At 43.3% G+C, this 26,895-nt stretch overlaps 1 protein-coding gene across 2 annotated transcripts; it reads left to right on the top strand.

Annotated features, from left to right (window-relative positions):
* The first annotated feature begins 2,193 nt into the window (after positions 1–2,193).
* PDK1 (pyruvate dehydrogenase kinase 1) lies at positions 2,194–25,786 on the top strand. 2 transcript variants are annotated; one of them, XM_048485088.1, is made up of 11 exons: positions 2,195–2,596; positions 5,126–5,267; positions 7,518–7,589; positions 9,457–9,641; positions 9,857–9,952; positions 12,506–12,583; positions 16,323–16,399; positions 18,772–18,870; positions 20,062–20,172; positions 22,477–22,590; positions 22,695–25,786. In XM_048485088.1, exons 1-11 carry the CDS (start codon positions 2,479–2,481, stop codon positions 22,833–22,835), a joined length of 1,233 nt encoding a protein of 410 aa, XP_048341045.1. In that variant the 5' UTR covers positions 2,195–2,478; the 3' UTR covers positions 22,836–25,786. The 2 variants fall into 2 exon arrangements, with proteins under 2 accessions (XP_048341047.1, XP_048341045.1); XM_048485090.1 differs by lacking the exon at positions 22,477–22,590 and having other exon boundaries at positions 2,194–2,596.
* The last annotated feature ends 1,109 nt before the right edge of the window (positions 25,787–26,895 follow it).

Genomic DNA, 26,895 nt, shown 5'->3' with positions numbered 1-26,895 from the left:
TACAGTTCCCATAATAACCCTGCCAGCATGATGCTGGCAGGGGATGATGGGAGCTGTAGTCCATAACATCTGGAGGGCTGTGAGTTTGACACCTATGGACTAGATGGTCTCTACTCAAGAAGAAGAGTTTGGATTTATATCTCGCTTTTCTCTCCTGTAAAGAGATCCAAGGTGACTTACAAGTTCATTTCCCTTCCTCTCCCAACAACAGACACCTTGTGAGGTAGGTGGGGGTGAAAGAATTCGGAGAGAACTGTGACTAGCCCAAGCTCACCCAGCAGAAATGTAGGAGTTGGGAAACAAATTCAGTTCACCAGATAAGAGTCTGCGGCTCAACTGGAATCAAACCCAGTTGTCCACCTGCTCTTAATCATTATACCATGCTGTTGAACTAACTGGGGAGTTGGCATAGCCATTATCCATTTTCTTCAAGGTCTCCTGGAAGACGGGTTATGTGCCCAGATGACTGGAGAAGGGTGAATGTTGCCCCAGTTTTTTAAAAGGGAAGAAAGGATGATCCAGGGAATGACAGGCCAGTTGAACCTCTATCCCAGGGGAAACCTAGGGGTATATTTTAAAAGGGCTGATTTGTAAACATCCAATGGATAACTTGGTGATACAAAGCAGTCAGCATTGCTTTGTCCCTAATGGGTCCTGTCAGACTAGTGTCATTTCCTTTTTTAACTGGGAGATGGGTTTGGTAGATCATGGAGTTCCCATGGATATTGTATATTTGAATTTTAATAAGGTGTTTGATAAACGTTTCCTATGATGTTTTGATGGACAAGTTGGAGGGTTGTGGATTAGATTTTAGACAGCTAGATAAGGAATTGGTTGGACATTTTTATTTCCCAAACAATTCTAGCAGCCAGTGACAAATACCAGAAGATTTTACCAACTGCTTTCTCCATCTTGTCTATGAAACCCAACACATATAATTCAGGTTTAAATTGCATTTTCAATTTAATTTTTTAAAAATTTCATTGTACACACTTTGCCGGAATTAAGACGCTTAGTAGATGATTATTTGTCAGGGATGCTTTGGATCATCTTCCCTGGGCTGAATGGTTTCTAAGCCCCTTCCAACTTTTAATGACATGAAATATTGCACTGATTCCAGAACCTGTCACTACTTTGCAGCAATAAACCAACACATTCTATTCAGGGTACAATGCTATACACATTTATCAGGAGCAAGGTTCCTTGAATGCAGTGGGATTTCTGAGTAAACGTGCATAGGAGTGGACTGAATATCAACCACTGGTAAAGGGATGCATTAGCCCAAGACAATACAAGTGATATGACACTGAAGTACAGAGCTAATACCATGAAGTCAGAGTGTGAAGTGATTCATTCTGTTTCACTGTGGACAATATCATGCATAAACAGTGTACAATAACATCATTATACAACTCAAGGCCACTCAGTGTAGCGAATGAAAACAGTCAACTGGAATTCACTTTGGGGGGAGGGGGAGAACTATACTGTGGACTGTAGACTAAAGGGGTCCTCGGATATCTGATCAGTCGCTGTCGGTTATTACTGTATTAGGTTTTAATGGTTAAAGCTTTTAACTTGTGCATTTGCAACTGTATTTTGATGTTTTAAACTCTGGGTAACCTGCCCTGAGCCCAGCTTAGGTCGAGAAAGGACAGGGTATAAATATAATAAGACTACAGGATCACCATAAGTTGGTGGCAATTTGATGGCAAAAAAAAAAAAAAGATGAGATGGTGATGCTTGCATTACATATGAAACTGCCTTATAGGGACTCGAAAGATATGAAACTGAAGTAGATCACGTAATCACACGTGTCAACTCTGACTGGCAGCTGCTCTCCCGGGTTTCTGGCAAAGAACTTCCACATAGCCTTTTATCTGACTCGAGCTACGCCGAGGCCCTGCCATTTTTTGCATGCAAAGCAGGTGCCTTATGCCTAAACTACACAACCCCACCAGGTGTTATTTTACTCACTAAGCCCACTGAAATCTAGAAAATGCAAGCTAATACCAAGCTAGAAAATGCAAGCATACCAAGCTAATTTCCTCTCCCTGCTTCACATATACACCCGCCAACACAGGGGCGAGATCAACATACCCTGTTAACATTCTTCTATATTCAAGTGAAAAATGGGCGGGCCGAGCCTGACCTTTTCCATCCAGCAGGCCCAGAAGCTCGGCCCAAACAAGCAGCTCCCCACCTCCCCGGCGGTTCCGCCTCCGCTCCCTCCTCTTGCCCGGGGTTGTCTCTGCCAAGGGTAGGAGGTGGTGCTGCAGCAATAGCGGAGGCTGCTCGTCCCAGCTCGGGCCTGCTCGCCCTTCCTTTCTCCCGTGCCCGGCTGAGGAAAGCGCCGTGACGGCGAGAGGCCTTGAGGCGACCCGCGAGCGGCTGAGGCTGCAAATGGCGGCTGGGACGAGTTAAAGTTGGGGGGACGGGCTCCGACCGAGTAGTGCGCAGCGCTCGCTCCCGGGGATCGCCATGAGGCTCCTGCGGGCGCTGCTGAGGAGCGTCTCCCCCGCCACCATCCCTCAACAAGTGGATTTCTATTGCCGCTTCTCCCCGTCCCCCCTGTCCATGAAGCAGTTCCTCGACTTCGGTGAGTGCAGCGCGCGGAGTTGGCTGCATCGGCTCCCTTCTTTCTCGCCTACCCCCCACCCCCACCCACACCCACACCCCAGTTTCCCCTCAGGTCCCCTTCGTACCCCACATTCAGCAATGCAGGCCTCTACTGATTGCATCATCTCGGGGGAGCATTGCAGGCCTCGCAGGCCATTGTTGCAAAGGAGCCCCCCCCGCCCGCCTCCCTTTCTGCAGATCTGAGTTTCCAGGTTAAAGGGAACGAGGCCTGAATTGCATTTCGAATAAGTTCCGGAGACATCCTAGTTGCGTGTTTAGCAGGACAGTACCGTGTGACTCCTGTCCTGCAATAGCGTGCAAAGTGACTCCAGTGTCAACTCATTGCAGAGAGTCCTCTGCAGTCCTGTGCAGAGTTGGTGCCCCTCAAAGCTCCTTGATTGCAACGCACGTAGACTGGAGTCACTCTGCACAGGTTTGCACTGCACTGCAAATGGCATAGTAGGCTACACTTCTAGCACTCCTTTTGCAGCTAATAATTCTTTGGGGGAGGGCGGGACTGGGGGAGGACAACAACCAGGAGTCTCAAGGCACCATAAAGACTTAAATTTTTATTCCAGCAGAATCTTCCATGGATTGAGCTCAGTTTGTATCGCGCTGTAAATGAATCTTCATTATGTAGCCATTTTTTATTTAGTTATTTAAGATATTTCTGTATCTTCCTTTCTCCTGACAAAATCCAGGACTTAAAGTGGGTGACAACAAAATGCAGTACACAGCAAACAGTCACAATCTCCACCAGCCTAATGTAACATTCAGTGGTGGCGAACCTTTGGCACTCCAGATGTTATGGACTACCATTCCCATCAGCCCCTACCAACCGCGACCGGTGGCCTTGCGGGAAGAAATATCCATAACATCTGGAATTAAAAGGTTCGCCACCATGGAGCTAGGATCTGCCAAACCCAATCATATGTACAACATGGCGGGGGGGGGGGACGGGACCAGTCTTAATTGATTTGCCTTAATAGTTTGCCTCTCATCTCTCTACATAAAACATTTGCATAGCAAAGATTCACTCATTGCATCCGAAGCAGTGGATTCCAGTCCACCAACATTTCCGTTGGAACAGCATTTCAGTGGTTTGTGTGGTGCCCCAAGACTCTTGTTAATTTTTTACAAGGCAGTTGCGACTCAGAACATGGCGAGAACAGGACTGTCAGGTTTAAAAACTGTCTTTGAGAAGTTTGTCCAAGTTCTCTAGGCTACTGAATAGCTGCTTGGCTAAGAGGGAACACATTGAAACTACACCCTGAAGAAACAGGTGGAGTACCGGATCGAGTTAAACCTTTTGGTACTAACAAACAAAACCCTGAATGGACTGGGGCCAGTGTATTTGTGGAACTGGCTCTCTTACTATATCCTCTGACAAACTTTGATATTCAGCAAATGAGAACTTGCTTGTGGTCTCTGGCCCGAGGGAGATTCAGCTTGCCTTAACCAGGACCAAGGCTTTCTTGGTCCTGGCCCTGACCTGGTAGAACACTCTTGTCTAGTAAGACGTATCACAAGTCCTGCAAGACAGAGCTGTTCCATCAGGCATGTGGTTGAAGCAGCAACGTTTTTACCATCTTGTGCTTCCCCCTTCCCTGAGTTCCGCTTTGATTAATTTATTTTGGGGATTTGTTGGATTATACTGCAAGGGGAGCTGTTTTATGGTAAATGGACTCAACTCCACCTGGACCAAACTCACTGTGTGAGAATTATTAGAAACTGAACTTGTGTCGCCATATTGATTTATTGATGAAACTAAGGTTTTGAATCATGGGCATCCCCATCCAAACTTGGTGGCAGCGGGCTGCTGTGCCAACACAGCCCTGCCCTGCCGCTCCTTGGAGTCTCCCCGGCAGCATGGGGAGGCTTGAACAATTAAAAAAACACTTCCCTGCTGCCAGGAAGCCCCCATTTGGCTGAATGGACTTACACTTCCCAAAAAGTGGCATAAGTCCAAGGCCCACACTGCTAGCATAACTCCGGCAAAGGTCAGGAAGCATTCCCCCAGCCTGCCCCTGCTATGTAGGCAGCCGCAGGGACCCTGGGACTCTGGTGCGGCAACCAGCACAGCACTCTGGTATAATTACCACTCCTCTGGGGGCAAGTGCCCCTGGGAGGGGGAGGAAGAGGAAGAAGAAGAGTAGTAGTAGTAGTTTGGATTTATATCCCCCTTTTCTCTCCCATAAAGAGACTCAAAGGGGCTTACAATCTCCTACCCCCACCCGCAACAAACACCATGTGAGGTGGGTGGGATTGAGAGAGCTCCAAAGAACTGTGACTAGCCTAAGGTCACCCAGCTGGCATGTGTTGGAGTACACAAGCTAATCTGGTTCTCCCAGATAAGCCATATTTGCTTTTGGCACAAAGCTTGCCTACACTGCATTTCCAGTTCCTTGGCATGCAGATGCTGGGATGTCTTCTGTGGTCCCCCCAAAAGTGCTGTTGTCAATCAACCTCTTGTCTCAGTAAGCGTTTTTCGTTTTCTTTTCCTGCTTAGGATCGGACAACGCTTGTGAGAAAACTTCGTTCATGTTTCTAAGGCAAGAGCTGCCAGTCAGATTGGCAAATATAATGAAAGAAATAAGCCTGCTTCCAGACAATCTTCTCAAAACACCTTCAGTCCAGCTTGTTCAGAGTTGGTAAGAATGTTTTAATTGAAATAATTTGATACATGAAATTAAGAAACACATGTGGAATGATTCTTTGAAAGACATTTCTGTTTAGAAGTCAGTTGACAGGTTTGTAGTGAAATTGCGTATATCTGTCTGCATTTCCCAAAATATCATATGCCTTTTCTTGCTCACGCAAAATTCCGCTTTCTTTGGTACTGAGTAAACAACATCCCTGAATTTATTTTTCTTCAGAGCTTTCAAATTCAGATCAATCTTTGACATCAGTTCTGTCATCTCTAACGCTGAAAAACAATTGCAGTGAAATTTTCTTGTGAAGAAAAGTTTCTATGATAAATTTAATGACAACCAAGCATAAAAGAGGTGCTTAAGTGGTTACTAATTCGCAGGCTTATGCCTACATGGTTGTTATTCTTAATATATTAAGTTCAAACTATTTCAATATGATGCTTCTATTTAATTGAAGAAGCTCAACATGTCATGAATTTGTTTCCAAAAGGCACTAAGCATAATGACTGGCCCCAAAAGTGCTACTCCAGGGGAGTCAAAAGTCTTTGCAGGTCCACTGAGATTTTGGAATGCTTTTTTCCCCTTTGAAAAGTACACTCCAATGTTGATTTTTAGTCTTCAAAAGAAACACAAGCTCCAATTATCTTTGGCCACGTGGGACTTCTTGCGTGGTTCTTGGAATCCTCGTCTAATTATTACTGTAAAATCAAAGAGGTGTGTCATACGTTTGAGTTAAATGTTGGTCTCAGTATTTGTATATATGTATCCCCCAATGATTTCCGCCAAGGATTTCCGCCAATGGAACTTGCTTTTGAATATGCACCTGCTGTGCTGCACCAGGAAAGCGCGGCGTGGCGTGAACCTGGGTAGAAGGATGCATCAGTTCCAGTGCAATGGAGGTCATCAGTGCTATTTTTCTTGAGATTGCGTATTGTGAAAAAACAGTTTAACTACATTCCTTGAAACACACAGGATGATTCTTTTGTCGAAGCAGCGGATTTACTCGGAGTAGGCCACCTTGTAGGACACAATGTAGACAAGAACTGATAGGCACACAGTCACCAGTGCAGTTCTATTTATTGCTATCTACTAACAAAGTGCTTCGCCAGACCACAGGTGTTTGTAGGCACACATCACACTGCTGTCTGTGCTAACTATATACAAAAGTGGTACCAATCAGGTGCCCTCACCTTATCAGGTTTGCACACGGCACAAGCTGTGCACTCGGTACTAATCTGCACACGGCACCTGCTAGAAGGAGGGTCCAGCTGTCATTTAGATTTTGCTCATCTAAACATTTACACATGTTCTGACATCCTTTGTGTTGAAGAATCATAGATGGATACTTTTGTTTAGAAGGCAGCATTGGGGCGGAAGTTCATCTGTCCAGCATTCTCTTTGTGTGTGAATGCATGCTGCAAGTCTGATGAAGGGAGCTTTGGTTCTCGAAAGCTTATACACGGAAACTCTTATTCGTCTCTAAGGTGCCACTGGACTTGACTCCTGTTGCATGCTACATGTTTTGCTTGGCAAGGATGTTTTGGTAACTGTGGCTGTGTAAGCTGTTGTTTGCAATACAAGAACTCAGCAGAGCTGGCTGTCTGCTACATTTTTATCCTTTCTCTCCTCCAAGGAGCTCAGCCCCTCCGCTGGAGAGCTAGCGTGGTATAGTGCTTAAGAGCAGGTGGAATCTAATCTGGAGAACTGGGTTTGATTCCCCACTCCTCCACAGGAGTGGCAGAGGCTTATCTGGTGAACCTGATGTGTTTCCGCACTGCTGCATTCCTGCTGGATGACCTTGGGCTTGTCACAGTTCTTCGGAACTCTCTCAGCCCCACCTACCTCACAAGGTGTCTGTTGTGGGGAAAGGAAGGGAAAGGAGCTTGTAAGCCACCTTGAATCTCCTTACAGGAGAGAAAGGTGGGATATAAATCCAAAATTCTTCTCTTCTTTATGCTCACAACAATCCTGTGGAGTAGGCTAGGTTGAGAAAGAGTGGCTGGCCCAAGTTAACCCAGCAAATGTATCAGAATGGGGTTTTGATTCTAGTTTGACAGTTGAACTGCTAGGGTTTTTGGGGTTTTTTTTTTGCTAAGGGTCATCCTATTACAAGAATTACTTGGTAGCAGAAAAGGGCAGATGCTTGCTGGACTTGAACATTAAATGCTTTTCATATGAAGAACAGAAATAACGCATGCTACAATCTTCTGTATCTAAATCGGTATAACAAAGGCCAACACTGTGTTTTAGGTATGTCCAAAGTCTTCAGGAGATCCTCGACTTTAAGGATAAAAGTGCTGAAGATTCAGAAGCTGTTTCTCGGTAAGAAAGTTTTTGTGCTTTCGTTGATTTTGAAGGTCACGTGACACTGCTCAGCTTTATGTGCTTCCAGGGCAGATTTTTCTTCACACTGAGAGAATGAGGTTGTTCTTTTCTGCAGCCAAGTATCTCAACAGGTTGTTTGAGAATGTTGACGGACCTTTTTTCAAGCAGCAAATTGTTGTTAAGTGTCTGTTATTTTTATTAAAAATCCAAAGCAATGTTTACACATTGACATTGAAATATCAATAGGTTTGAAATATTCCTTATTCTATCTTTTAGAAATCCAGGTTGGAGGGAGAGGGGGATTATACATTTGAGAAAAACACATCCCCAGGGCTTGTTTTTTATTCAGTGCGTAATCTTACGGGCCTCACTTTTTTATTTTGTATATGAGTGTGTGCCATCAAGTCAAAGTTTACTTATGGCGACCCCATTGGGTTTTCAAGGTAAGAGACACATGTGATTTGCCATTACCTTTCTCTACGTCATGACCCTTGTATTCCTCAGAAGTTTCCATCCAAATACTTACCAGGGCCAATCCTGCTTAGCTTCTAAGAACTGATGAGATCAAACTAGTCTGAAGCTATCCAGATCACTTTGATTGGGATCCTCTAAATATCTCTAGTATTTTTTGCAGATTTCTTTAAGCTATCATTCTTCAAAAACTGTCAGTCAAACTGCTCTGGAATGAGTCAAAGGGGCATGAGAGAAATTCTGAATCATGCTGTTTATGATTATCTTATGGCATAATCACCAAATTCAAACTAACAAGCTAGGAACCAACCAAAAAGTAAACCCAAAACCTGAAAAGAACTGGTGGCACATACTTCATTGTTTGGTTTAAGATGGTTCAGAGGCTACTGTACTATAAAACCCATAATCTACCTTTCATGTGAGAAGCTATCATGTGGACCCACCTGAAACACTGTTTATTAATAAATCCGCTGTTTATTAATAAATCCATTGTTTAATAATAAATTACTTTTGGAGGTAAATGAAATAAAAACAGATCATCCAATTCTAGCTGTCAGTTCTGTCAGAGAAACATCTAAAAATTAGAATTCAAACTCTTTTAAATTACATAATAAATAAATGCACTTCACCTATCCTCTAGAACATAGGTGTCAAACTTGCGGCCCTTCAGATGTTATGGACTACAGTTCCCATTATCCCCTGCCAGCATGATGCTGGCAGGGGATTATTGAAACTATGATCCAACACTTCTGGAAGAATGCCAGTGTTACAATGTGCTCTAGAAACAAGATAATTCCATCCCAGGATAGAGCTATGTTAGAAAGATATACAGCAAATGACATATTTAGCAGTAGACTTGATATCAGAAGGTACTTGGCCTAGCAGTCGAGTGTGTTTTGTATTCAGAAGTTCCCAGATTCTCAATCCCTAGTATCTCCAGTTTAAAAAATTGGGTAGCAGGGGGTGTCTGGAGAGCTGTTGCCAGTCTGAGTGTCTATTACTGATCTTGATTGACCAATAGTCCAATGTAGTATAACACAGCTTCGTGTGTGTTCAAGAGTTTTGACTATCAAAACCAACCTGACTTTCTGCTGCTAGGTTTATACCTGTTCAGCCAAATGGCATGAAACATTTGCCGGATTGGTGGACGTGACTCAGGTGGTCGCACAACATAGATGGGCCATTGCAACTAGGACAGACCCCATTTCTGTCATTCTCTCCTTGCCCAAAAAACTCTCCTCCCTTTGTAACGTGTAAAACAGTCCTCCTTTTTGCGAATAGCAAGTTGCCATGTATTTTGCACCAGATAGTTTCATCGATTCATCTTAGCTGCTAGTGGCAGGCTAGGGTATTTTTTTCAAATCCGCTTGACCAAGAACACACCTATTTTCAGTTTTACAGATACTGTGATAACGATCCGGAATCGTCACAACGATGTCATTCCAACCATGGCTCAGGGCGTGATCGAATATAAGGACCATTATGGGGTTGATCCAGTGACCAGTCAGAATGTGCAGTATTTCTTAGATCGCTTTTTCATGAGTCGCATTTCTATTAGAATGCTGCTTAACCAGCACAGTGAGTACTGACTTCTGTTCAATGGGTCTAATGTGTGGAGAATTCTGTACATTTTGATCACTTCTGTTGCTTCTTTTAATACAATTCTAGTGTATACGGCTGAATGTTTCACAGGTGTTTGGTTTGCCTTTCTGATGTGCAGTATGCTGCTCTCAAAGTCTGTGAGTTGTGAAATCACTTCTGATTTATGGTGTTATCTATTTGTTCCCCTGCAGCCTTGTTGTTTGGAGGGAAAGTTAAAGTTAACCCAGCCCATCCAAAACACATTGGAAGCATTGATCCAAAGTGTAATGTCGTTGAAGTTATAAAAGGTAAAATTTAAGCAGGCCATACTGAGATATTCCAGCTAAATAGTCTGTATTAGTGTATCCAGGTGTCTGATTCCATCAGGGGTTTCTGCTGAACTGCAAACAGACAGGATTGCACTTACCTGTAACTTCTGCTCTTCAAGGTCTTCTGTGCAGACACACGTTGGTACTGTGACTTTGCAGGCTAGCAACGGACCAATCACGAGCTTCAAACCAGAGGGCGCCTCTCCCATTATGTTTCGTGACCTCTTCCCTCCAATGACCACATGCCCAACAGCAGAGTGCCCCCCTCTGTTCCCCCTGTGATGCCCTAAATCCTGAAATGAGAACTGAACAGGGGGATAGCAGGAAGGGAATGTGCGTCTGCACAGAAGACCTCAAAGAACAGAAGTTACAGGTAAGTGCAACCTTGTCTTCCACTTTGGTCTCATGTGCAATCCACACATTGGGATTTTCTAACAAGCTATACTATAGGAGGTTGGTTAAGTTCTCAATAACTTTATTGAACAAACTGCAGCAACTTAATTCATCTAAAGTAAGGAAGATAGCACAACACTTCCTGCTGTAGAGTCAGAATGATCTTGTTGATCCAGGGTGAAATAATTAATAAGTGTCCGCAGATGACCAAATTCTGCTCTGCACAACTGGACAGATATTCCCTGCCAGAACGCCTTCAAAGAACCCTGTGCCCTGGTCGAGTAAGCCTGTCCAATGGACAGGTCAGTCCTGCCGTCCCACAACAAAGTCTAATTGTGGCTACAATCCATCTTGATAAAATTGGGGTTGATTCTCTTCTTCCCCTGTGCATACACAACAAACAAGGCATCCTCCCTTTGAAAAACACTGGTCCTATTTAAGTAAAATAGCAAAGCTGTTTTGACAGCAAACGTATATAATTGTTTTTCACCAGCATCAGCCAGAGTGGGAAATAATGCAGGCAAAATTATCTCTTGAGATAAATGAAATTTGGAACAACTTCTCTGCTGCTTAGCGGGTCTCTCTGTAACCCTTGCCCCCTCCGGATCTGATGCGCCTGCCCGAATCGAATGCACCAGTGGAGAAATAGGCAATCTCTCAGCCCCAGAAATTATCCCTGGAACTGCGGAGTCCTCAGACATGAGTGATTTTTGCCACAGAGCCACCTTCAACTTCAGAGTCCTGTCATTACGTTCCGTTGGGGGGAACTGTTGACCAGTCTTACAGGCCTCAACGTTATGGCTTTCCCCTCGGCAAACAGACAGCGGGTGTGCTCATCTGTTTGGGTCATCTCAGCACTGCACTGTAAACACTTCTTAAATACTCTTTTGTGTCGTATTTCCTGCACTCTCTGACACCACAGGAGCAGAAAGGGGGTCCGAATGAATTTTCTTGACTCACAATTTAGTACGCGGTGAAATTCAATAGCAACCGATCCCTGTCTCAGCGAATAAGGAACTGAGGAGAAACACTCTGCTGTTGGGCATGTGATCGCTGGAGGGAAGAGATCGTTGAGTGGCAGCAGCATCTTCTGGTTTGACGCTTGTGATTGGTCCGTTGCTGGCCTGCGCAGTCACAGTCCCAATATGTGGATTGCACAGAAGACCAAAGTGGAGCTAATGGTTATGGTCAAAGTCTGTTCTCCTGCTGCTTGAAATGTTCCACAGCTACCAAACTGGCTTCTATTTTACTGTGCATTATCCACACACTTGCAGATACACATTTCCCAACCACAGAAACTTGCTTTTGTTATTTAATAAGCTGAAATCCTTAAAAAGCAATTAGTTATACCAGGCACTTCTCTTTTACTTGCCTGAAATCACAGCCAACACACTATCTTGGTTATACTGGTGATTTAACCTGCTGTAACAGGAGAAAAGGAGCCGCGTGGCATAGTGGTTAAGTGCTTGCACTGCCACTCACACGGTCAGGCGTTCAAGCCCCCTGTGGATCAGATATCCTGGCAGCTGGCTCATGGTCAACTCAGCCATCCATCCGTTTCTTGGTCGGTAAATGAGTACCTAGCACATAGCTAGGGGATAAAGAATAGCCGGGGAAAGCAATGGCAAACTACCCTACAAAGAGGCTTGCCTATAAAATCACTGCTCGCAGTGGTACCCCAGGGTTGGACACGACTGAAGGGGAAACTTTACCTTTAGCAGGAGAAATGTATGATAAATGTAAACTACCCCACAAAGAGGCTTGCCTGTAAAATTACTGCTTGCAGTGGTACCCCAGTGTCGAACATGACTGAAGGGGAAACTTTACCTTTAGCAGGAGAAATGCATGATAAATGTAAACTACCCCACAAAGAGGTTTGCCTATAAAATCACTGCTTGCAGTGGTACCCCAGGGTCGAACATGACTGAAGGGGAAACTTTACTTTTAACAGGAGAAATGCTTGATAAATGTAAGCCACTCTTCACAATTTTATTAGTAGTACATCTGTAGTAGTACATCTGCGGTTGGTCCTTAAACTCATTCCTCCAATGAGTCATTGAAGACCTCAGACCGCAGATTGTGTAATCCAGCACGTTTTATTTTTGCAAACAGCATTGTGATGCCTTTAATTTCCTACAGATGGGTATGAAAATGCAAAGAGCCTCTGCGACTTGTATTACACGAACTCTCCAGAGCTTGTACTCGAAGAGCAGAATGGTAAGAATGCAAAAGGGGAACAGGCTTGCGCTTTTCTTCAGAAACTGCCAACAGGAGGATTTCTGTTTATTGGTTGGGCATCTGGTACACAATGCATCTGTTCTTGCTGCACTACTGTCAGATTCTGTTACTGGTTGTCTGTGTTCATACAGTATCAAGACAAACCACAGATCTACACATGATAGAAAAAGTTGCTCGTTTGGGATTTCCCTGTTTGGGATTGCTCTGGAGGCCATACAAGCGGGACCCACGTTTACACAGCGTGGAAGCTGTCTAGTAAACGTGGTGAGAAGAAGACACTTTTATTGGCATAAACATATTAATAAATACAAACCATAAAATACAAAAGGAGCTAAAAACACAAGTAGCTTCAGCTGAAAAAGACTCTAATAACAGACATAAAACATCAAATAAATAGTATTTTAATATTACAAACCATTTAATGAATTAATGTCCATCTAGAAGAATAAGAAGAAAAGTTTGGATTTATATTCCCCCTTTCTCTCCTGTAGGAGACTCAAAGGAGGTTTCAATCTCCTTGCCCTTCCCCACTCACAACAAACACCCTGTGAGGTGGGTGGGGCTGAGAGAGCTCCGTAGAGCTGTGACTAGCCCAAGGTCACCCAGCTGGCATATGTGGGAGTGCACAGGCTAATTTAAATTCCCCAGATAAGCCCCCTCAGCACAGGCAGCAGAGCAGGGAATCAAACCCGGTTCCTCCAGATTAGAATGCACCTGCTCTTAACCACTACGCCACTGCTGCTCCCTAGAGACATATCTATAATATTTAATAAGAAATTAGCTACATGCGCACAAACGGTAGGGTCAGCGTTGTCTAAGATTAGGGGGATCTTAACAGTATCAATTGGTTGATTATATAAGAGTGGGGTTCAACCTAACTTTGGCAAATCTTGCACAGTGGAAGAGAGTGTGATCAAGCGTCTCAATTTGGCCCAAGTTACATGGGCATAGTCTTCTTTGTTTGTCTGTTTGTTGGTATCTGCCATAGAGAAGCGTAGAGGTATTATATTAAATTGGGTAAGAGACGTGGTGTAGTGGTTAAGAGCAGATGGACTCTGATCCGGAGTACCCGGTTTGATTCCCCACTTCTCCACATGAATGGCGGACTCTTATCTGGTGAACTGGATTTGTTGACCCGCTCCTACACACAAAGCCTGCTGGGCTACTCACAGTTCTTCAGAACTCTTTCGGCCCCATCAACCTCACAAGGTGGGGAGAGGAAGGGGAAGGAGTTTGTAAGCCACCTTGAGTCTCCCCATAGGAGAGAGACTGGGGAGGGTGGAAATCCAAACTGCTCCTCGCAGTGAAAGAGCTGCAGTATCATTTAGAAGTTACTACAGCAGGAAGCAGTTGAAGCTATATAAGCAAGGCTGGGATGTAATTTATCTGTTCAAGCATTTGTCACAGTTCTTGTCTCATTTGAATATACTTCCTACGTATATCACACCCAAAATCTTGCAGTATTTGCATGCCAACAGTGCACTCACCCAGACCAAAGTGGTGCTGGCTGGCTAATGCTTACGTGGTTATGGGCGAGAGCAGTGATCCCCAGCATGGTGCCCGTATTTCCTGGTGCCCACTTTCTCCTTTGCCAAAGCAAAGAGTTGTCTTTGGCTGGTATTTCTTCCATCTCATTACGCCGAGAGGAAATACTACAGCGCAGGAGATATCACTGTTGTGTCTTCAGGGAGCACCTGTTTGGAAACAGTTAGTTCTATTCTATTTTTTTCCCCCAAGTGGTTAGTTTAGAAGGTCCCAACATTTGGCTGTAGTCACCATAGCATCCATTTTGGATTGACTTTGCCCTGAGTGTCAGCCATTTTATGGTGATGCCCCCCAAGAGGTTCTCAGAATTCCAGAAGCATTCACACGCTCCGCACAGCTATTGTATATAGCAGTGGTGGCGAACCTATGGCACGGGTGCCAGAGGTGGCACTCAGAGCCCTCTCTGTGGGCATGCGCAAACAGAGTGCCCCCCCCCCCCCACATCTAGGCTGGCCTGGGCCGCTGGGCTCAATTATTAGCATTAAAGCTAAGACCTAGTTTTGGGAAAGCAGTGTAAGTAACCCTGTTAAGCACTGTTAAACCCCATTGATTTTCATGTGAAGAACTAAAGTGTGATCCTTTACCTGGGAGTAAGCTCGGCTGCTGGCAATGGGGCTTGCTTCTGAGTAAACCCTCCTAGGGTCATGATTTACCCATTGGAAGAGTTGCACGCAAAGCAAAGCCACCAATTACCACCAAGCTTACTCCTGAGTAACGCACGCCTTGGAGCCAACCGCTTTTTCTAAACTAAAACCTCAGTATTCAGGTTAAATTGCTGTGTTGGCACTTTGCGATAAATAAGTGGGTTTTGGGTTGCAGTTTGGGAACTCGGTCTCAAAAAGGTTCGCCATGATTGGTATATAATAAGCACATTAAAGTCTCATAAGAATTGTGCAAAACGCTTCCACAGATGCCTTCTTTATTTTAATAACATTGTCTCTGAGCTGGGAGAGCAAATCAGGAAGCTTCATCCTGCTGCTGCTTCCTGTGTAGTTAAGAGAAAATTCTGCCAGAGCAAGTAGAACCTATAAGAATTATTCCTGTTGTGTCACACTAGTTGTTATCCTGTTTACTGTGGAAGAGTTTTAAGTTATGGCTTGTAAAATGAGTCTGAAACGTGTGCCTTCTCAGATAATCCCCATGCTGTTGTAGACAAGTGCACATTTATTATCGGCTTAAATCCAAACATAACTCTAGTTCAGTGGTTCTCAACTTTCCTAATGCCGCGACCCTTTAATAAGAGCTCCTCATGTTGTGGTGACCCCCAACCCTAACATTTATCCATTTTACGGATGGAGAACACTGATGCAGAGAGTCTTAGGTGACCCCTGTGAAAGGCTTGTTCGACCCCCAAAGGGGTCCTGACCCCCAGGTTGAGAACCACTGCTCTAGTTGATTCTTACATGAGAAAGAAGTCCTTTCTGGATCTCTACATTATTATGAGATCACCATTCACAGTTCCTGCCTCTTCTTCTGCAGAGATGTGTTACTCTGCCAACATAAACAAAACTAGTCTGACTGTAAAGGTTTAACAAATATTAATTGCTATGTATATACAAAGTCAAGCTCTGGCTCCAACAACTGGAAATAGATACTACTCTCATTGTTAACCCCAGTTAAAGAAGTTAATGGTTATACTTATTAACATTGCTTGGTTTGTTTTTAAAGACCCGTTTCTGTCTTCAGTATAGCGGTCAGCAATCAAAATTGCTTTTTGATTTTTTTTTTAAATTTGAAAATCCATTCCATTTTCTAACAGCAGGTTCTGAATACATTTTGTTTGAATGGAATTCAAAACAGCATTGTTATAAAACTCATAACCGCACACAAATTCGCCTGTGTTTCACATGCCAGTGTTTGGATGTCTGCTACTTCAGTAGCGGTCTCGCTTCTGGGCTTCCCCATGACAAACTATTTTTGAAACTTAGAGGAGGTTTAAAATGGATTTGTGATATGCTGTTAGGGTGGGGAGTCTGCTGTTCAAAGGGAGAAAAGATTTTTTTAAAAATCCCACTGGACATATGCAAGTCCTTGAGTATGCTTGAATTAGCTCTTTGGATCCTGGCCAATGTAATGTTATAAAAGGGCCGCACTGTTTAGTCATTCTTACGCACTGCCAAAACTGATAGTGCCTTTCCAGCAGTGACTTGTTTTCTTTTCCCTTCTGTTCCAGTAAAATCACCAGAGCAGCCCATGCAGGTGGTGTACGTACCATCACATCTCTACTACATGGTTTTTGAACTTTTCAAGGTTTGTGCAGTGGGAAACGAGCACGTTGTTGCTTTTACTTTTTTCCCCTGTTTTCTTTAGTCACAGCTGCTAGAGAAGACAAGCCTGATAATTCCTCACATTTGATAATGCCAAAAAGCAAGCAGTTAGAATCACTGCAGTACAGTAATTAGAGTGCTGTTAGAGATCTACATTTGAGTCACCGTTCTGCCATGGAAGCTTTCCTGGTGACCTTGGGTCCAGAGGTGGGATCCAGCAGGTTCTCACAGGTTCCCGAGAGTAGGTTACTAATTATTTGTGTGTGCCGAGAGGGGGTTACTAATTGGTGATTTTGCCATGTGATTTTTGCCTTAGTTATGCCCCTCCTCTCAGCAGTAGCGCGCAGAACTTGAAGCAGTCTAGCAGGAGGTGCACCGACGTGGCAGCCTGCGCCTGCGTGCACTCAAGTTCCCTTGCCCAAGGACCAGCGCAGCGGCTGCGTCCTTGCCACATCCCTGCCCAGGAATGCCAGGCCACGCCCACGTCGTGCCCTGCCCAGCCCCATTGGCGCTATGCCACAGTTTGAATCCCACCACCATGGGAACCTGTTACTAAATTTTTCGGATCCCACCACTGCTTGGGGCACAGATTCTCAGCCTAACCTACCTCACAAGCGCCTGAAAATAACATGGGGTATAATCCATCCCTTTCTGCTTGTAACTCTGTGAGGGACTCTCCAAGGAGATTTTTGTAGGCCAAGGGTCCTCAGCATGGTGACTCAGCATGACACCCACTGACCCATGTCCTGGGGTCTGCCAAGTGTTTTTAGAAAGTAGGAGGCGGCAGGTCAGGCTGAGAAAGCCTTTTGGAGATTTCATTTGGCTATGCAGATTTTAAAAAAAACATTGCTTTGACAGCAGCTGCTGCCTCAGCACAAGGATCTTCACTGTGTGAAGAATGTGTGAAGAAGGTAAACTGCAGCAGTCTCCATTTTGTGGCTGGCTTCATCTCCTGCAACAGCCATTTTTTGTCAGCCCGTTTTGTATCTGTACGCATCACGCTCTGTCCGTATTCCAAAGGTGCCTGCAAGCTCCGTTGTTGGCATTCTGCTGAACTCTGCTTCAAAGCTTGGGGTTTAGCCTGGTGGATTGTCAAGCTGTATTGAAACGTATGGGGCCATTTCTGGTACTGTGAGAAACCCCTTCTTCATCTCAGCCAGAGGTTCAGGTCCAATCTCTTCTGGGCCCCTGCTGAGCAGCATTGCCTAGTCACTCAAAATGAGAATAATCCTGAATGTAAAACAGCTCCCTAAAAAAGGTTGTACACAAAAGGATGTTTCAATGTGTATACATAATTATAAATATATGCAAATTTGCAGTGTCCTACACTTTTTCTTTATGAAACATAGGGGGGAAACTCTCGTCTTCCTTTCAGGTAAAGTTTGTTTTGTTTTTCAGTTGAGTACCCTGAAAAGATATGGAACCAATTTAAATTTTGAAAGGCCAAAGTATTTTGGCGGCCATGTTTGGGTTCCAGTATGTTGGGTTGAGGAGTTTTCTTCATATGTTGTTCTAAGTCCCGAATATGTCCCGAATTGGTCTCTGCGCTCGGCAGAGGCCAATTTACTGGTGATCCCTGGCCCCTCCATGATACGGCTGGCCTCCACCTGGGCCAGAGCCTTTACAGCTCTGGCCCCCGCCTGGTGGAACGCTCTTCCACCAACTGTCCGGGCCCTGCGGGACCTTGTTGAATTCCGCAAGTAGGGCCTGTGTAAGACCTAATGTGTTCCACCGGGACCTTTGGGGAGACCACACATACATAGCCGTTGATAGGAGCCCTCCTCCCCCCCCCCCCCCTTTCTTGCTGTTTATAAGCACATCGAATGTGGCCCCTACATGCCCACCTACTCTCTGATGTATGTTTTTAGAGGGAATTGACAGCAGGCGCCATCTTAAGTTAACATTAATATTAATTTTATAAGCTCCATTTTAATGGATAGGGTTTATTTTTATTAGAGCCATCTTAATTCATATTTATTGTATTTTAATTTGATTGTGCTCTATCTATATACTGTACACCGCCCTGAGCCCTTCGGGGGAGGGCGGTCTATAAACCCAATTAATAATAATAATAATAATAATAATAATAATAATAATAATAATAATAATAATAATAATAAATCTACACATTTATTTACATGAAATCTCTTGAAACCCACATTCAGTGCTGAAAGACATAACCCCTCTCTGCTTAGAGACCGACTGATTGTTTAAGCATTTTGGTAAAGTAGGAGGCATGTTACAAATCAAACCTATTTTGGCCATGTTTGTGCACACGCTTGGGGGAAAATACACAGTTAATGAAATTTAATTAATTTTAATTAATATGAACTTGATTTTTTTTTTAAATCTTAGAATGCAATGAGGGCTACCATGGAACATCATTACGATCGAGGGGTTTACCCCCCAATTCAGGTCCACGTCACATTAGGCACTGAGGATTTGACTGTAAAGGTAATTGCTTTATTTACTCTCTTATCTCCTATTCATGGTGCTGACAAAAAGTCCCAATCATGAGAATTGTTTTGGAATAACTGCCAATGCCACCACCCACAATCTCCAGAGCAGACCCACAGAAGCTGAATAGCTGCTGCCACCGCACACAAACCACCCCAAAAAAACTGCAGCTCCGTCGCTCATTTCTATTCGGAGGCAGTCACCTTGTAAAAAAAAATTTTAGCATGTTTTTCAGATCATGGGGGGCATTGCGCCCCTAACCAGCGATGTGGAAGGGACAACTGTACTTGGAACTACTAGATCCATGCTGGCGATCCTATGGCACTCTAGATGTTCATGGACTACAATTCCTATCAGCCCCTGACAGCATGGCCAATTGGGAATTGTAGTCCATGAACATCTGGAGTGCCATAGGTTCGCCACCACTGTACTAGATAATGAGGCAGAAAGATGTTACATTAGAATTTTAACAACACCACTGTTGTTTGGTTTGCCTGTCATATTTTCATGTATGCAAGTCACACTGCCTACTTCCTTATGAACCTACCTGGCCCTCGATCATCTTTTGGAGACCTACTTTGGGTGCTGCTGCCTCTTGTGTTGAGATTAGACCAATGGCAACCCAGTAGAAGGCCTTCTCAGTTGTGGCACCAAAACACAGGAACTTTTCCCTAGGGAGGTTTTACTCTCCTTTTCTGCTGCTTTCTTCCACCAGCAGGTGAAGACGTTTTTGTTTTGTCTAGTGTTTCTTCAGTGATTCCCTTTCCTTTCCCATTTTTCAACTTCCCTGTTTTTATGTTTTTGTATACATATTTTAGCTTTGGTTTTAACTGTTTTAATTAGGCATTTTTGTCTGGGTGGAATGGTTTTTAATGACATGTATTTATCATGTATGTGTCTAATTTGTTAGCTGCCTTGGTAGCCTTAATGAGGGTAGACATCTGGGGTATAAAAGTTATAAATAAATAAAGACATTTGAACTTTATAACGTGGAACTGGTTTTTCCCACCTGTAAGTTGCTGGCTGAATCAGCTGTCCTTTCCGCACAGGCAGAATAAAGCATTATTCTGCGTGTGCGGAAGGGTCTTAAGGGCTACTCAGTTTTGCTGCTGTTTGTGGACCGTATTCTTAAAAAAAAAAACCTAAATGCATATACATATAGGAATAATTGGTATTTTTGTATTATAGATGTGTGATCGTGGTGGTGGTGTTCCTTTGAGGAAAATAGATCGCTTGTTTAATTATATGTATTCAACTGCACCACGTCCCCGTGTTGAGACATCACGAGCTACACCTCTGGTTTGTGCAATCAACTACAATTCTTCATTTTCAAACTATTGTTAGTAACAATCCACCAATTATTATAAACATGGATTGGAATGTTCGTAAGATATCGGAGCTCATGGAAGAAGAAATTTAACTGCCTTTTCTGATCTCTGTTCTCAGATTAGATGGAAAGAAGAATTTTAAAGAATTTTAAAAGTATTCGTGTTTTCAAAAAGATTGTGTTCCCATTTAGGTCATGTAATTGCGACCAAGGTAAATGATTCAAGACAACATTAGTGAGGATTCTTTGGTAGTATTAGTCAATTCAGGATTTTGGCAGAACAGTCATTCAAAAGCTTCAAGCTCTGCTTTGGGTTAGTTTTTTCTTGAATGAAGGGGTTGAAATGTAGGAACAAATTAATATGAACGTACTGGTATGCTCAACTTACAATATTTTCTGTTTGCTACCAAAATTTACAAACTTATAAAATTCTAGGTGCGCCTTTAGCTAATAGCAGCAGTGATTAGTGACACAGTCCTGTGCTTGTGATCCTAACTAGTTTCCAGCACTACGATGAAATAGTATTCTTTCCCTGGCTGGTAAAACAATTCTGCCACAGAGCAGTTGGTCAGATGAACAGATTGCTAAATAAGATACAGACATCTTGTAGCAGGTGTGTCACTTCTCACATTTTGTCTGAAGTTCTGCAGTATTTCTGATCTACTTCTTGCACACTCTTATTAAGCTACGTAGGCACTACATTTTGCTTTGTTTTTTGACCATCAAGTCACAGCCGACTTATCAGTGATCTCATAGGGCTGTGGTGGCGAACTTATGGGGCTCCAGATGTTCATGGACTACAATTGTTGTCCATGAACATCTGGAGCCCCATAGGTTCACCACCACTGTCATAGGGTTTTCTAAGCAGGAGACAAACAGATGTGTTTTGCCACTGCCTGCCTCTGTGTAGCAATGTTGGACTTTCTTGGCAGTCTCCCATCCAAGTATTAACCAGGGCTGACCCTGCTTAGCTTCTGAGATGTTAAAAGACCAGACTAGTTTGGGCAACCCAGGTCAGGATGGAATACAGTGTGCATACCTGAACATAGCCCTGTTGTACCATGTAAGGATTGCATGCAGTGGTGGAATCCAAAAATTTTAATAACAGGTTCCCATGGTGGTGGGATTCAAACTGTGGCATAGCACCAATGGGGCTGGGGCCGGGCATTCTGGGGGCGGGGCCGGGCATTCTGGGGGAGGGGCTGTGGCAAGGACACAGCCGCTGCGCCGGTCCTTGGGCAGGAAACGAATGTGCGCAGGCTGCCACACACACCGGTGCACCTCCTGCTAGACTGCTTCAAGTTCTGCGCGCTACTGCTGAGAGGAGGGCGTAACTAAAGGCAAAAATCATCTGGCAAAATCACCAATTAGTAACCCCCTCTCGGCACACACAAATAATTAGTAACCTACTCTCGGGAACCTGTGAGAACCTGCTGGATCCCATCTCTGAGTGCATGCCAATGGGGTGTATTGATTATGAGTCCAAGGGCTTTCTGTAACACATGCTATAGATGAGGTGAGCACACGTTGCAAGTAGCCCTTGGTCACATAATCAATACACCCCATGTGTGTGCAGTCCTTTTGTGTTAGACACATTTTGTAAGCACAATTTGTAATATGTGATGTGGCTTGCTTTTCAGATTTCAGTACTAGGAGTAACTTTTCTAACTGTGCTACTGAGCAACAGTAGTAAAGAAGGAACTGCAGAGGTCACCTTCTATGCTCTGTCTCACAAAAAGATCCAAGTGCAGTCAGTAGTACTTTGGCGGAAGAGAGCACCTTGCTTCCACAGTAGAAAATAGTCCCTTGGTGTATGGGGCCGGGGGAGAGCTAGAGGGGGAGGAAATGGTGGTGGATGAAGTCATAATTCTACTTCTATCTTTCGATGGGACATAGGCTCCTTCCGCACATGCAGAATAGTGCACTTTCAAACTGCTTTCAATGCTCTTTGAAGCTGTGCGGAATAGCAAAATCCACTTGCAAACAGTTGTGAAAGTGGTTTGAAAATGCATTATTCTGCATGTGCGGAAGGGGCCAGAATATAGTAGCAGTTCCTAATGGCTAAACACCTTTGGCATGAATGAAAACAGTAGTAAAAGAGTACTAATTTATATTGTTGCTTTCATTCCGTTTTCAGTTGTAAAGGTTAACTTTTTTCCCCTTCCTGAATGTATAGCAGCAGCCGTGTTTTCATGTAAATTTAGGAAATACTGGTTAGTTATATGTTCTTTATCCCTGAGATGTTTCAGTTAACTCTATTGTATTTTTGGGCTTAGGCTGGATTTGGCTACGGCTTACCTATCTCTCGTCTTTACGCTCAGTACTTCCAAGGAGATCTGAAGCTGTATTCTTTAGAGGGTTATGGTACAGATGCAGTTATATTCATCAAGGCATGTAGTTTACCACTTATTTTGGCCGACATCTTTCCATTTAAAAGAGGCACTATCAATTGGGCAAGGTGCGTTAACACTCTCCCTTATCTCTCTCTCTCTAGGCTTTGTCTACAGAATCTGTTGAAAGGCTGCCAGTGTATAACAAATCGGCTTGGAGACATTACACAGCCAATCATGAAGCAGATGACTGGTGTGTCCCAAGTAGTGAACCCAAGGACATGACTACATTCCGCAGCACATAGCAGTATGGAATAGATCGGAGCATGCTAAAAAGACTGTACCACTAGCTTGTGGCCGGACTGATGAAACCAGCTTTAACTCAAGTAGAGTTCTAATGTTTTCTTTTGGAGAAGATACACATCTGCTGAACAAGAATCAGAATAACGTGGTTTTTCTAGAGTATTATTATGCATATTCACTTGCTTCATGCGTCTGGGGTACAAATTCTAGAAGGCTGGTAAAAAGGCTTCTTCACTGGACTGATGAAGTATTCAGGGGGCTTGGTTTATAGACATACTACCATTTTGTTAAGTTTGCTGTGGCATAGTGCTTCCGGTTAACGTGCTCCAAAAGTGGCATCCAACATGGCAGGTAGTACATAAAAGATAATCATGTATTTTATTTTTAAATGTTTCTTGGTCCTGTGGTTTTAGTGTTAGATGCCAACCATTGTTAAACAAGCTTTTAGATTCTGGTACATTTTTTGTGCTTGATCCAGGCTAAAGTGCTTAAAGTCCTCTTAATTTCAATTTCAGATACTTAAATCTCACTCACTAAAACTAAGAAAACACTTTCACTTTGGACTCATCAGATACTGTACTCTCCTTTTAGGTAGCGTTTCAAACCTTCCAACTGGATAAAAATGTCAACTTTGTTCTAAGTAAATAAGTTTGACTTTTACAAAAACTAGTAAAAAAGGCAGGCATTTTCTATTTAAAATTTTGCGGGTCTCCACACTGGTCACCGTTCTAGATAACCACTGTGGGCGCTGATTGTTTCAGCTGAAGTTATCAAGCTAGGCCTTTAACCCTCCTGTGGAAGTTAAATGAGATTTACTTTGCAGTTCTAGCTGGCTGAACTGTGGCTTCGCTTTTAATAAAGAAAATACCATGAAACCCAAATCTGAAATCTCACCTGTATACTAGTTATGCCAAGTACACTAACCTGGAAACCAGTATCTCTGCTGCATGGCTGTACCTGCACTGGTAGTATAATCATAGATGCTTGTGGTGGTGTCCTTTACAGCAGCTAATGGTCTTGATGCAGACTAGATGTTTTGGTTTCCACCCACCAGTTATCCTGAATCTGCCTCACAGCAGTCTGAAATTCCCCCCCCAACCCCCCCCCCAAAAAAAATTATGCTCAGGGAGGAGGGTCCCCTTCCCCTTCAAAAACAGGAGTTTGGGGCTGTTGCAGGAGGGACATGGTACTCCATGGGCAGAAACCCTTGCATTCCCAGAAACATGTCGCCCGCCTGACCAAACTTGACAAGTCTGCATAGGCCTTCAAACTCAAACCCTAAGCTCCCTGTTATAGCAACCTTTAGGAAGACGTTCTTAAGGCAGCTCAGCTATTGTGTCTACCAGATTGTTGATGTCCAGCTGTTTTTGAATACTTCCTTAGACATTTATAGCATTTCTCTATCAAACATTTAGATACACGGTCCTTGGAATTTATCACTTCTCAAACACGTGGTGTAGTTCCCATCCAGAGCTAATAATGTTTCATAACTTTCCAGGTTGGTATCTATCTGTGAATAATATTAATATGTTCTTCCATATAAGCTTGACTAGTAGCTCAGTTAAGCCAAAGCAGTAGCAGTAAATCAATTTTGTTCCGCATAACCCTAGTACATTTTTCTTGTTGTCAAGGCAGTATTTAGAGAATTGAATGCCAGACATGTAAGGGGAAAAAAATTAGAACTCCCAGAAAAGCTGTTGTGAACAACTGTTGCTGTAAGCCCAGATAGCTCCGTCAGCTGTGAAGGGTTGTCTCAGGCTGTGCTTACTGTCTTTTAATCCTATACATATCCTTAACCAGTAGCATTTACTAAATACAGTCCAAGATGATTGCTGCAGTTGCTGCCCCCTGCCAATCACAAATTGTTCTAATGGCTTTAATTCACATCCACAATTGCAATAAATTTAATTCTCTCGGCACCCCGCCCCCCGCTTATGATTCTTCATTAACATGCGGCTGATGTGGAATCAAGAATTCAACCAGTTTGCAGTAACTGAGCAGAAGTCAGTAACGACAAGAGACAGGCACATTTAGAGCGCTGGTGCCTAACAATGTGATCCTAAATAAAATTTACTCAGGAATATGAAACTTTTGAAAATAGCAGCTGTGCCAAATTGTGCGCTTAGACAAGCAGGGTAAGAGCAGGACAGGACTTTCCTATGCTTTGGGAATGATACACTCAGGCTTACTGAATTAAAATTAGAAGGGTATCCTATAAGGCAGTAAAAAGCCTAAACTGAGCCACTGTCTTACATATAGCAACTCTGTAAATATTTAAGTGCTGACCTGGCCCAGTAGAACAGGTTTAACAACTATTTTAACACCTATGAAGAGGCATCACCCAAATGCTTGCTAATCAATGAGGGCTGATCAGCTGTTTCGTACCTCTGTCCCTGCATATTTGAACTGCTGTAGCCACCTTTTGAATCAGAGCTATGTTTGTAGCTCCTGATCTGATAACAGGAACTGTGAATATAGCCCTGTGAACTAGATGCGGACAGGCATCTTGTCCAGACCATTTTGTGAATGGTTCCAAATCAACAGGAAATCTGGATAAATTTAGTTCTAGTTGGATTTGCTGTATCCTCGGTTCAGGAATTCAAACTACTGAAAGTTTTGAGATCACTGTAACAACTGCTTGTTAGTTGTGGTAGTCTCATTGCCCAGTCGTAGCTTTGGTGATTTTATTGATCCTCCAGAGTTTAATTCCTATTAAAACAGCATTTCAGAAGATTGATTACTGATGAGATACAAGTCTTGCTAACATACTGCTAGTAGTGTAGGCAGGTTTAAACTAATTTTGCTCGCAGAGGGAGGAATAAAGTGAAGACTGAAAACGTTTTGTATTTAGAATTTTGAATCTTGTACTGTGAAAATAAATTTTGGCTTGCAAGAGAATGTCTTGCAGTGATTTTTATAAGAAACAATAAAGTCTGAGCAATTCACTAAAAAATGAAGTTCTTCGTTTTTTGTGAGGGTGGATGCTGCTGGTTCACACACACTGCCATACATTTTTATCATACAATTTTTAGGGCTTTGAATTGTCTTAATGATATCTGAAGGAGAAACATAGGGTATCACGATAGGCAGCCAGTCTTCTAAAATCTATACATTCATGGAGCTGAATACACATCTTGCCAAATGATTGGACCTCTTTTATCTGCTCAGAAATTGAGCGTTACATTATAGCTGATGGGTAACTCTGCAAGCTACATTTCCAACAAAAAGATGAATAATCAAAACCAGCCATCATAGGTGTCAGACTCGCAGCCCTCCAGATGTTATGGACTACAGTTCCCATCATCCCCTGCCAGGATCATGCAGGCAGGGGATGATGGGGACTGTAGTCCATAACATCTGAAGGGCCACGAGTCTGACACCTGTGCCTAGCTATACCAGGATTCTGCAGAAAGTAAAAGATAGAGTACATCCTCTTGCCCCCAGGATTACAAATCTCGGGGAGAGGGGGACTAGAGTTCTTCTAGCGTTACAGCTAATTTCCAGGATATTAAGGTTAATTTCCCTGGAGATAGACAGGAAGTCATGGGAGGGGGAGAATGGGAACATTTAAGTTTTTTGAGTTCCTCTTCAATTATTCCAATGGGAGAAATACTGCAAAGAACTCCAATGAAATACTTTTCACCTTTTGGAATGGGTGGAATTTTTAGACAAGGCTTTACTCAAAATATGTAGTACAAACATTTGTATATAAAATAGGTTAACATTAATCCTGAGTAGACTATTGACTGTAGACATATTGAAAATGTTGGCTATGTTTTTGCTTAAATAATTTTGGAACCAATATGCTATACTGTGTTTAGTGATAATAGAGTTCTACAATGTTATGAAGTTTAACTTTATATCCAGATTCTCCAAGAATTCCCCAAGCAGAAGTTAGCTGCATTCACCACTCACACCAGGTTTGGGACTGATGAAAGACCACATACCCAAGTGATACTAAATGAGAAAGAACAGCAGATTAGTCATCTGTACAGATGCAGATCATGAATTAATGAAACTGACCTGGCACTGTACGGAACTTGAGAGCTTCATCACCATATC

The sequence above is a fragment of the Sphaerodactylus townsendi genome, linkage group LG02 (assembly GCF_021028975.2).
Source record: "Sphaerodactylus townsendi isolate TG3544 linkage group LG02, MPM_Stown_v2.3, whole genome shotgun sequence".
In the NCBI taxonomy this organism is placed as follows: Eukaryota; Metazoa; Chordata; class Lepidosauria; order Squamata; family Sphaerodactylidae; genus Sphaerodactylus; species Sphaerodactylus townsendi.
This window is presented reverse-complemented; position numbering and strand designations above follow the sequence as displayed.

Coding starts and splice junctions, on each gene's coding strand:
- PDK1 (XM_048485088.1), top strand. CDS start 2,479: ATGAGGCTCCTGCGGGCGCTGCTGAGGAGCGTCTCCCCCGCCACCATC. Junction 7,590..9,456: donor GATTCAGAAGCTGTTTCTCG/GTAAGAAAGTTT, acceptor ACCTATTTTCAG/TTTTACAGATACTGTGATAA. Junction 9,642..9,856: donor AATGCTGCTTAACCAGCACA/GTGAGTACTGAC, acceptor GTTCCCCTGCAG/CCTTGTTGTTTGGAGGGAAA.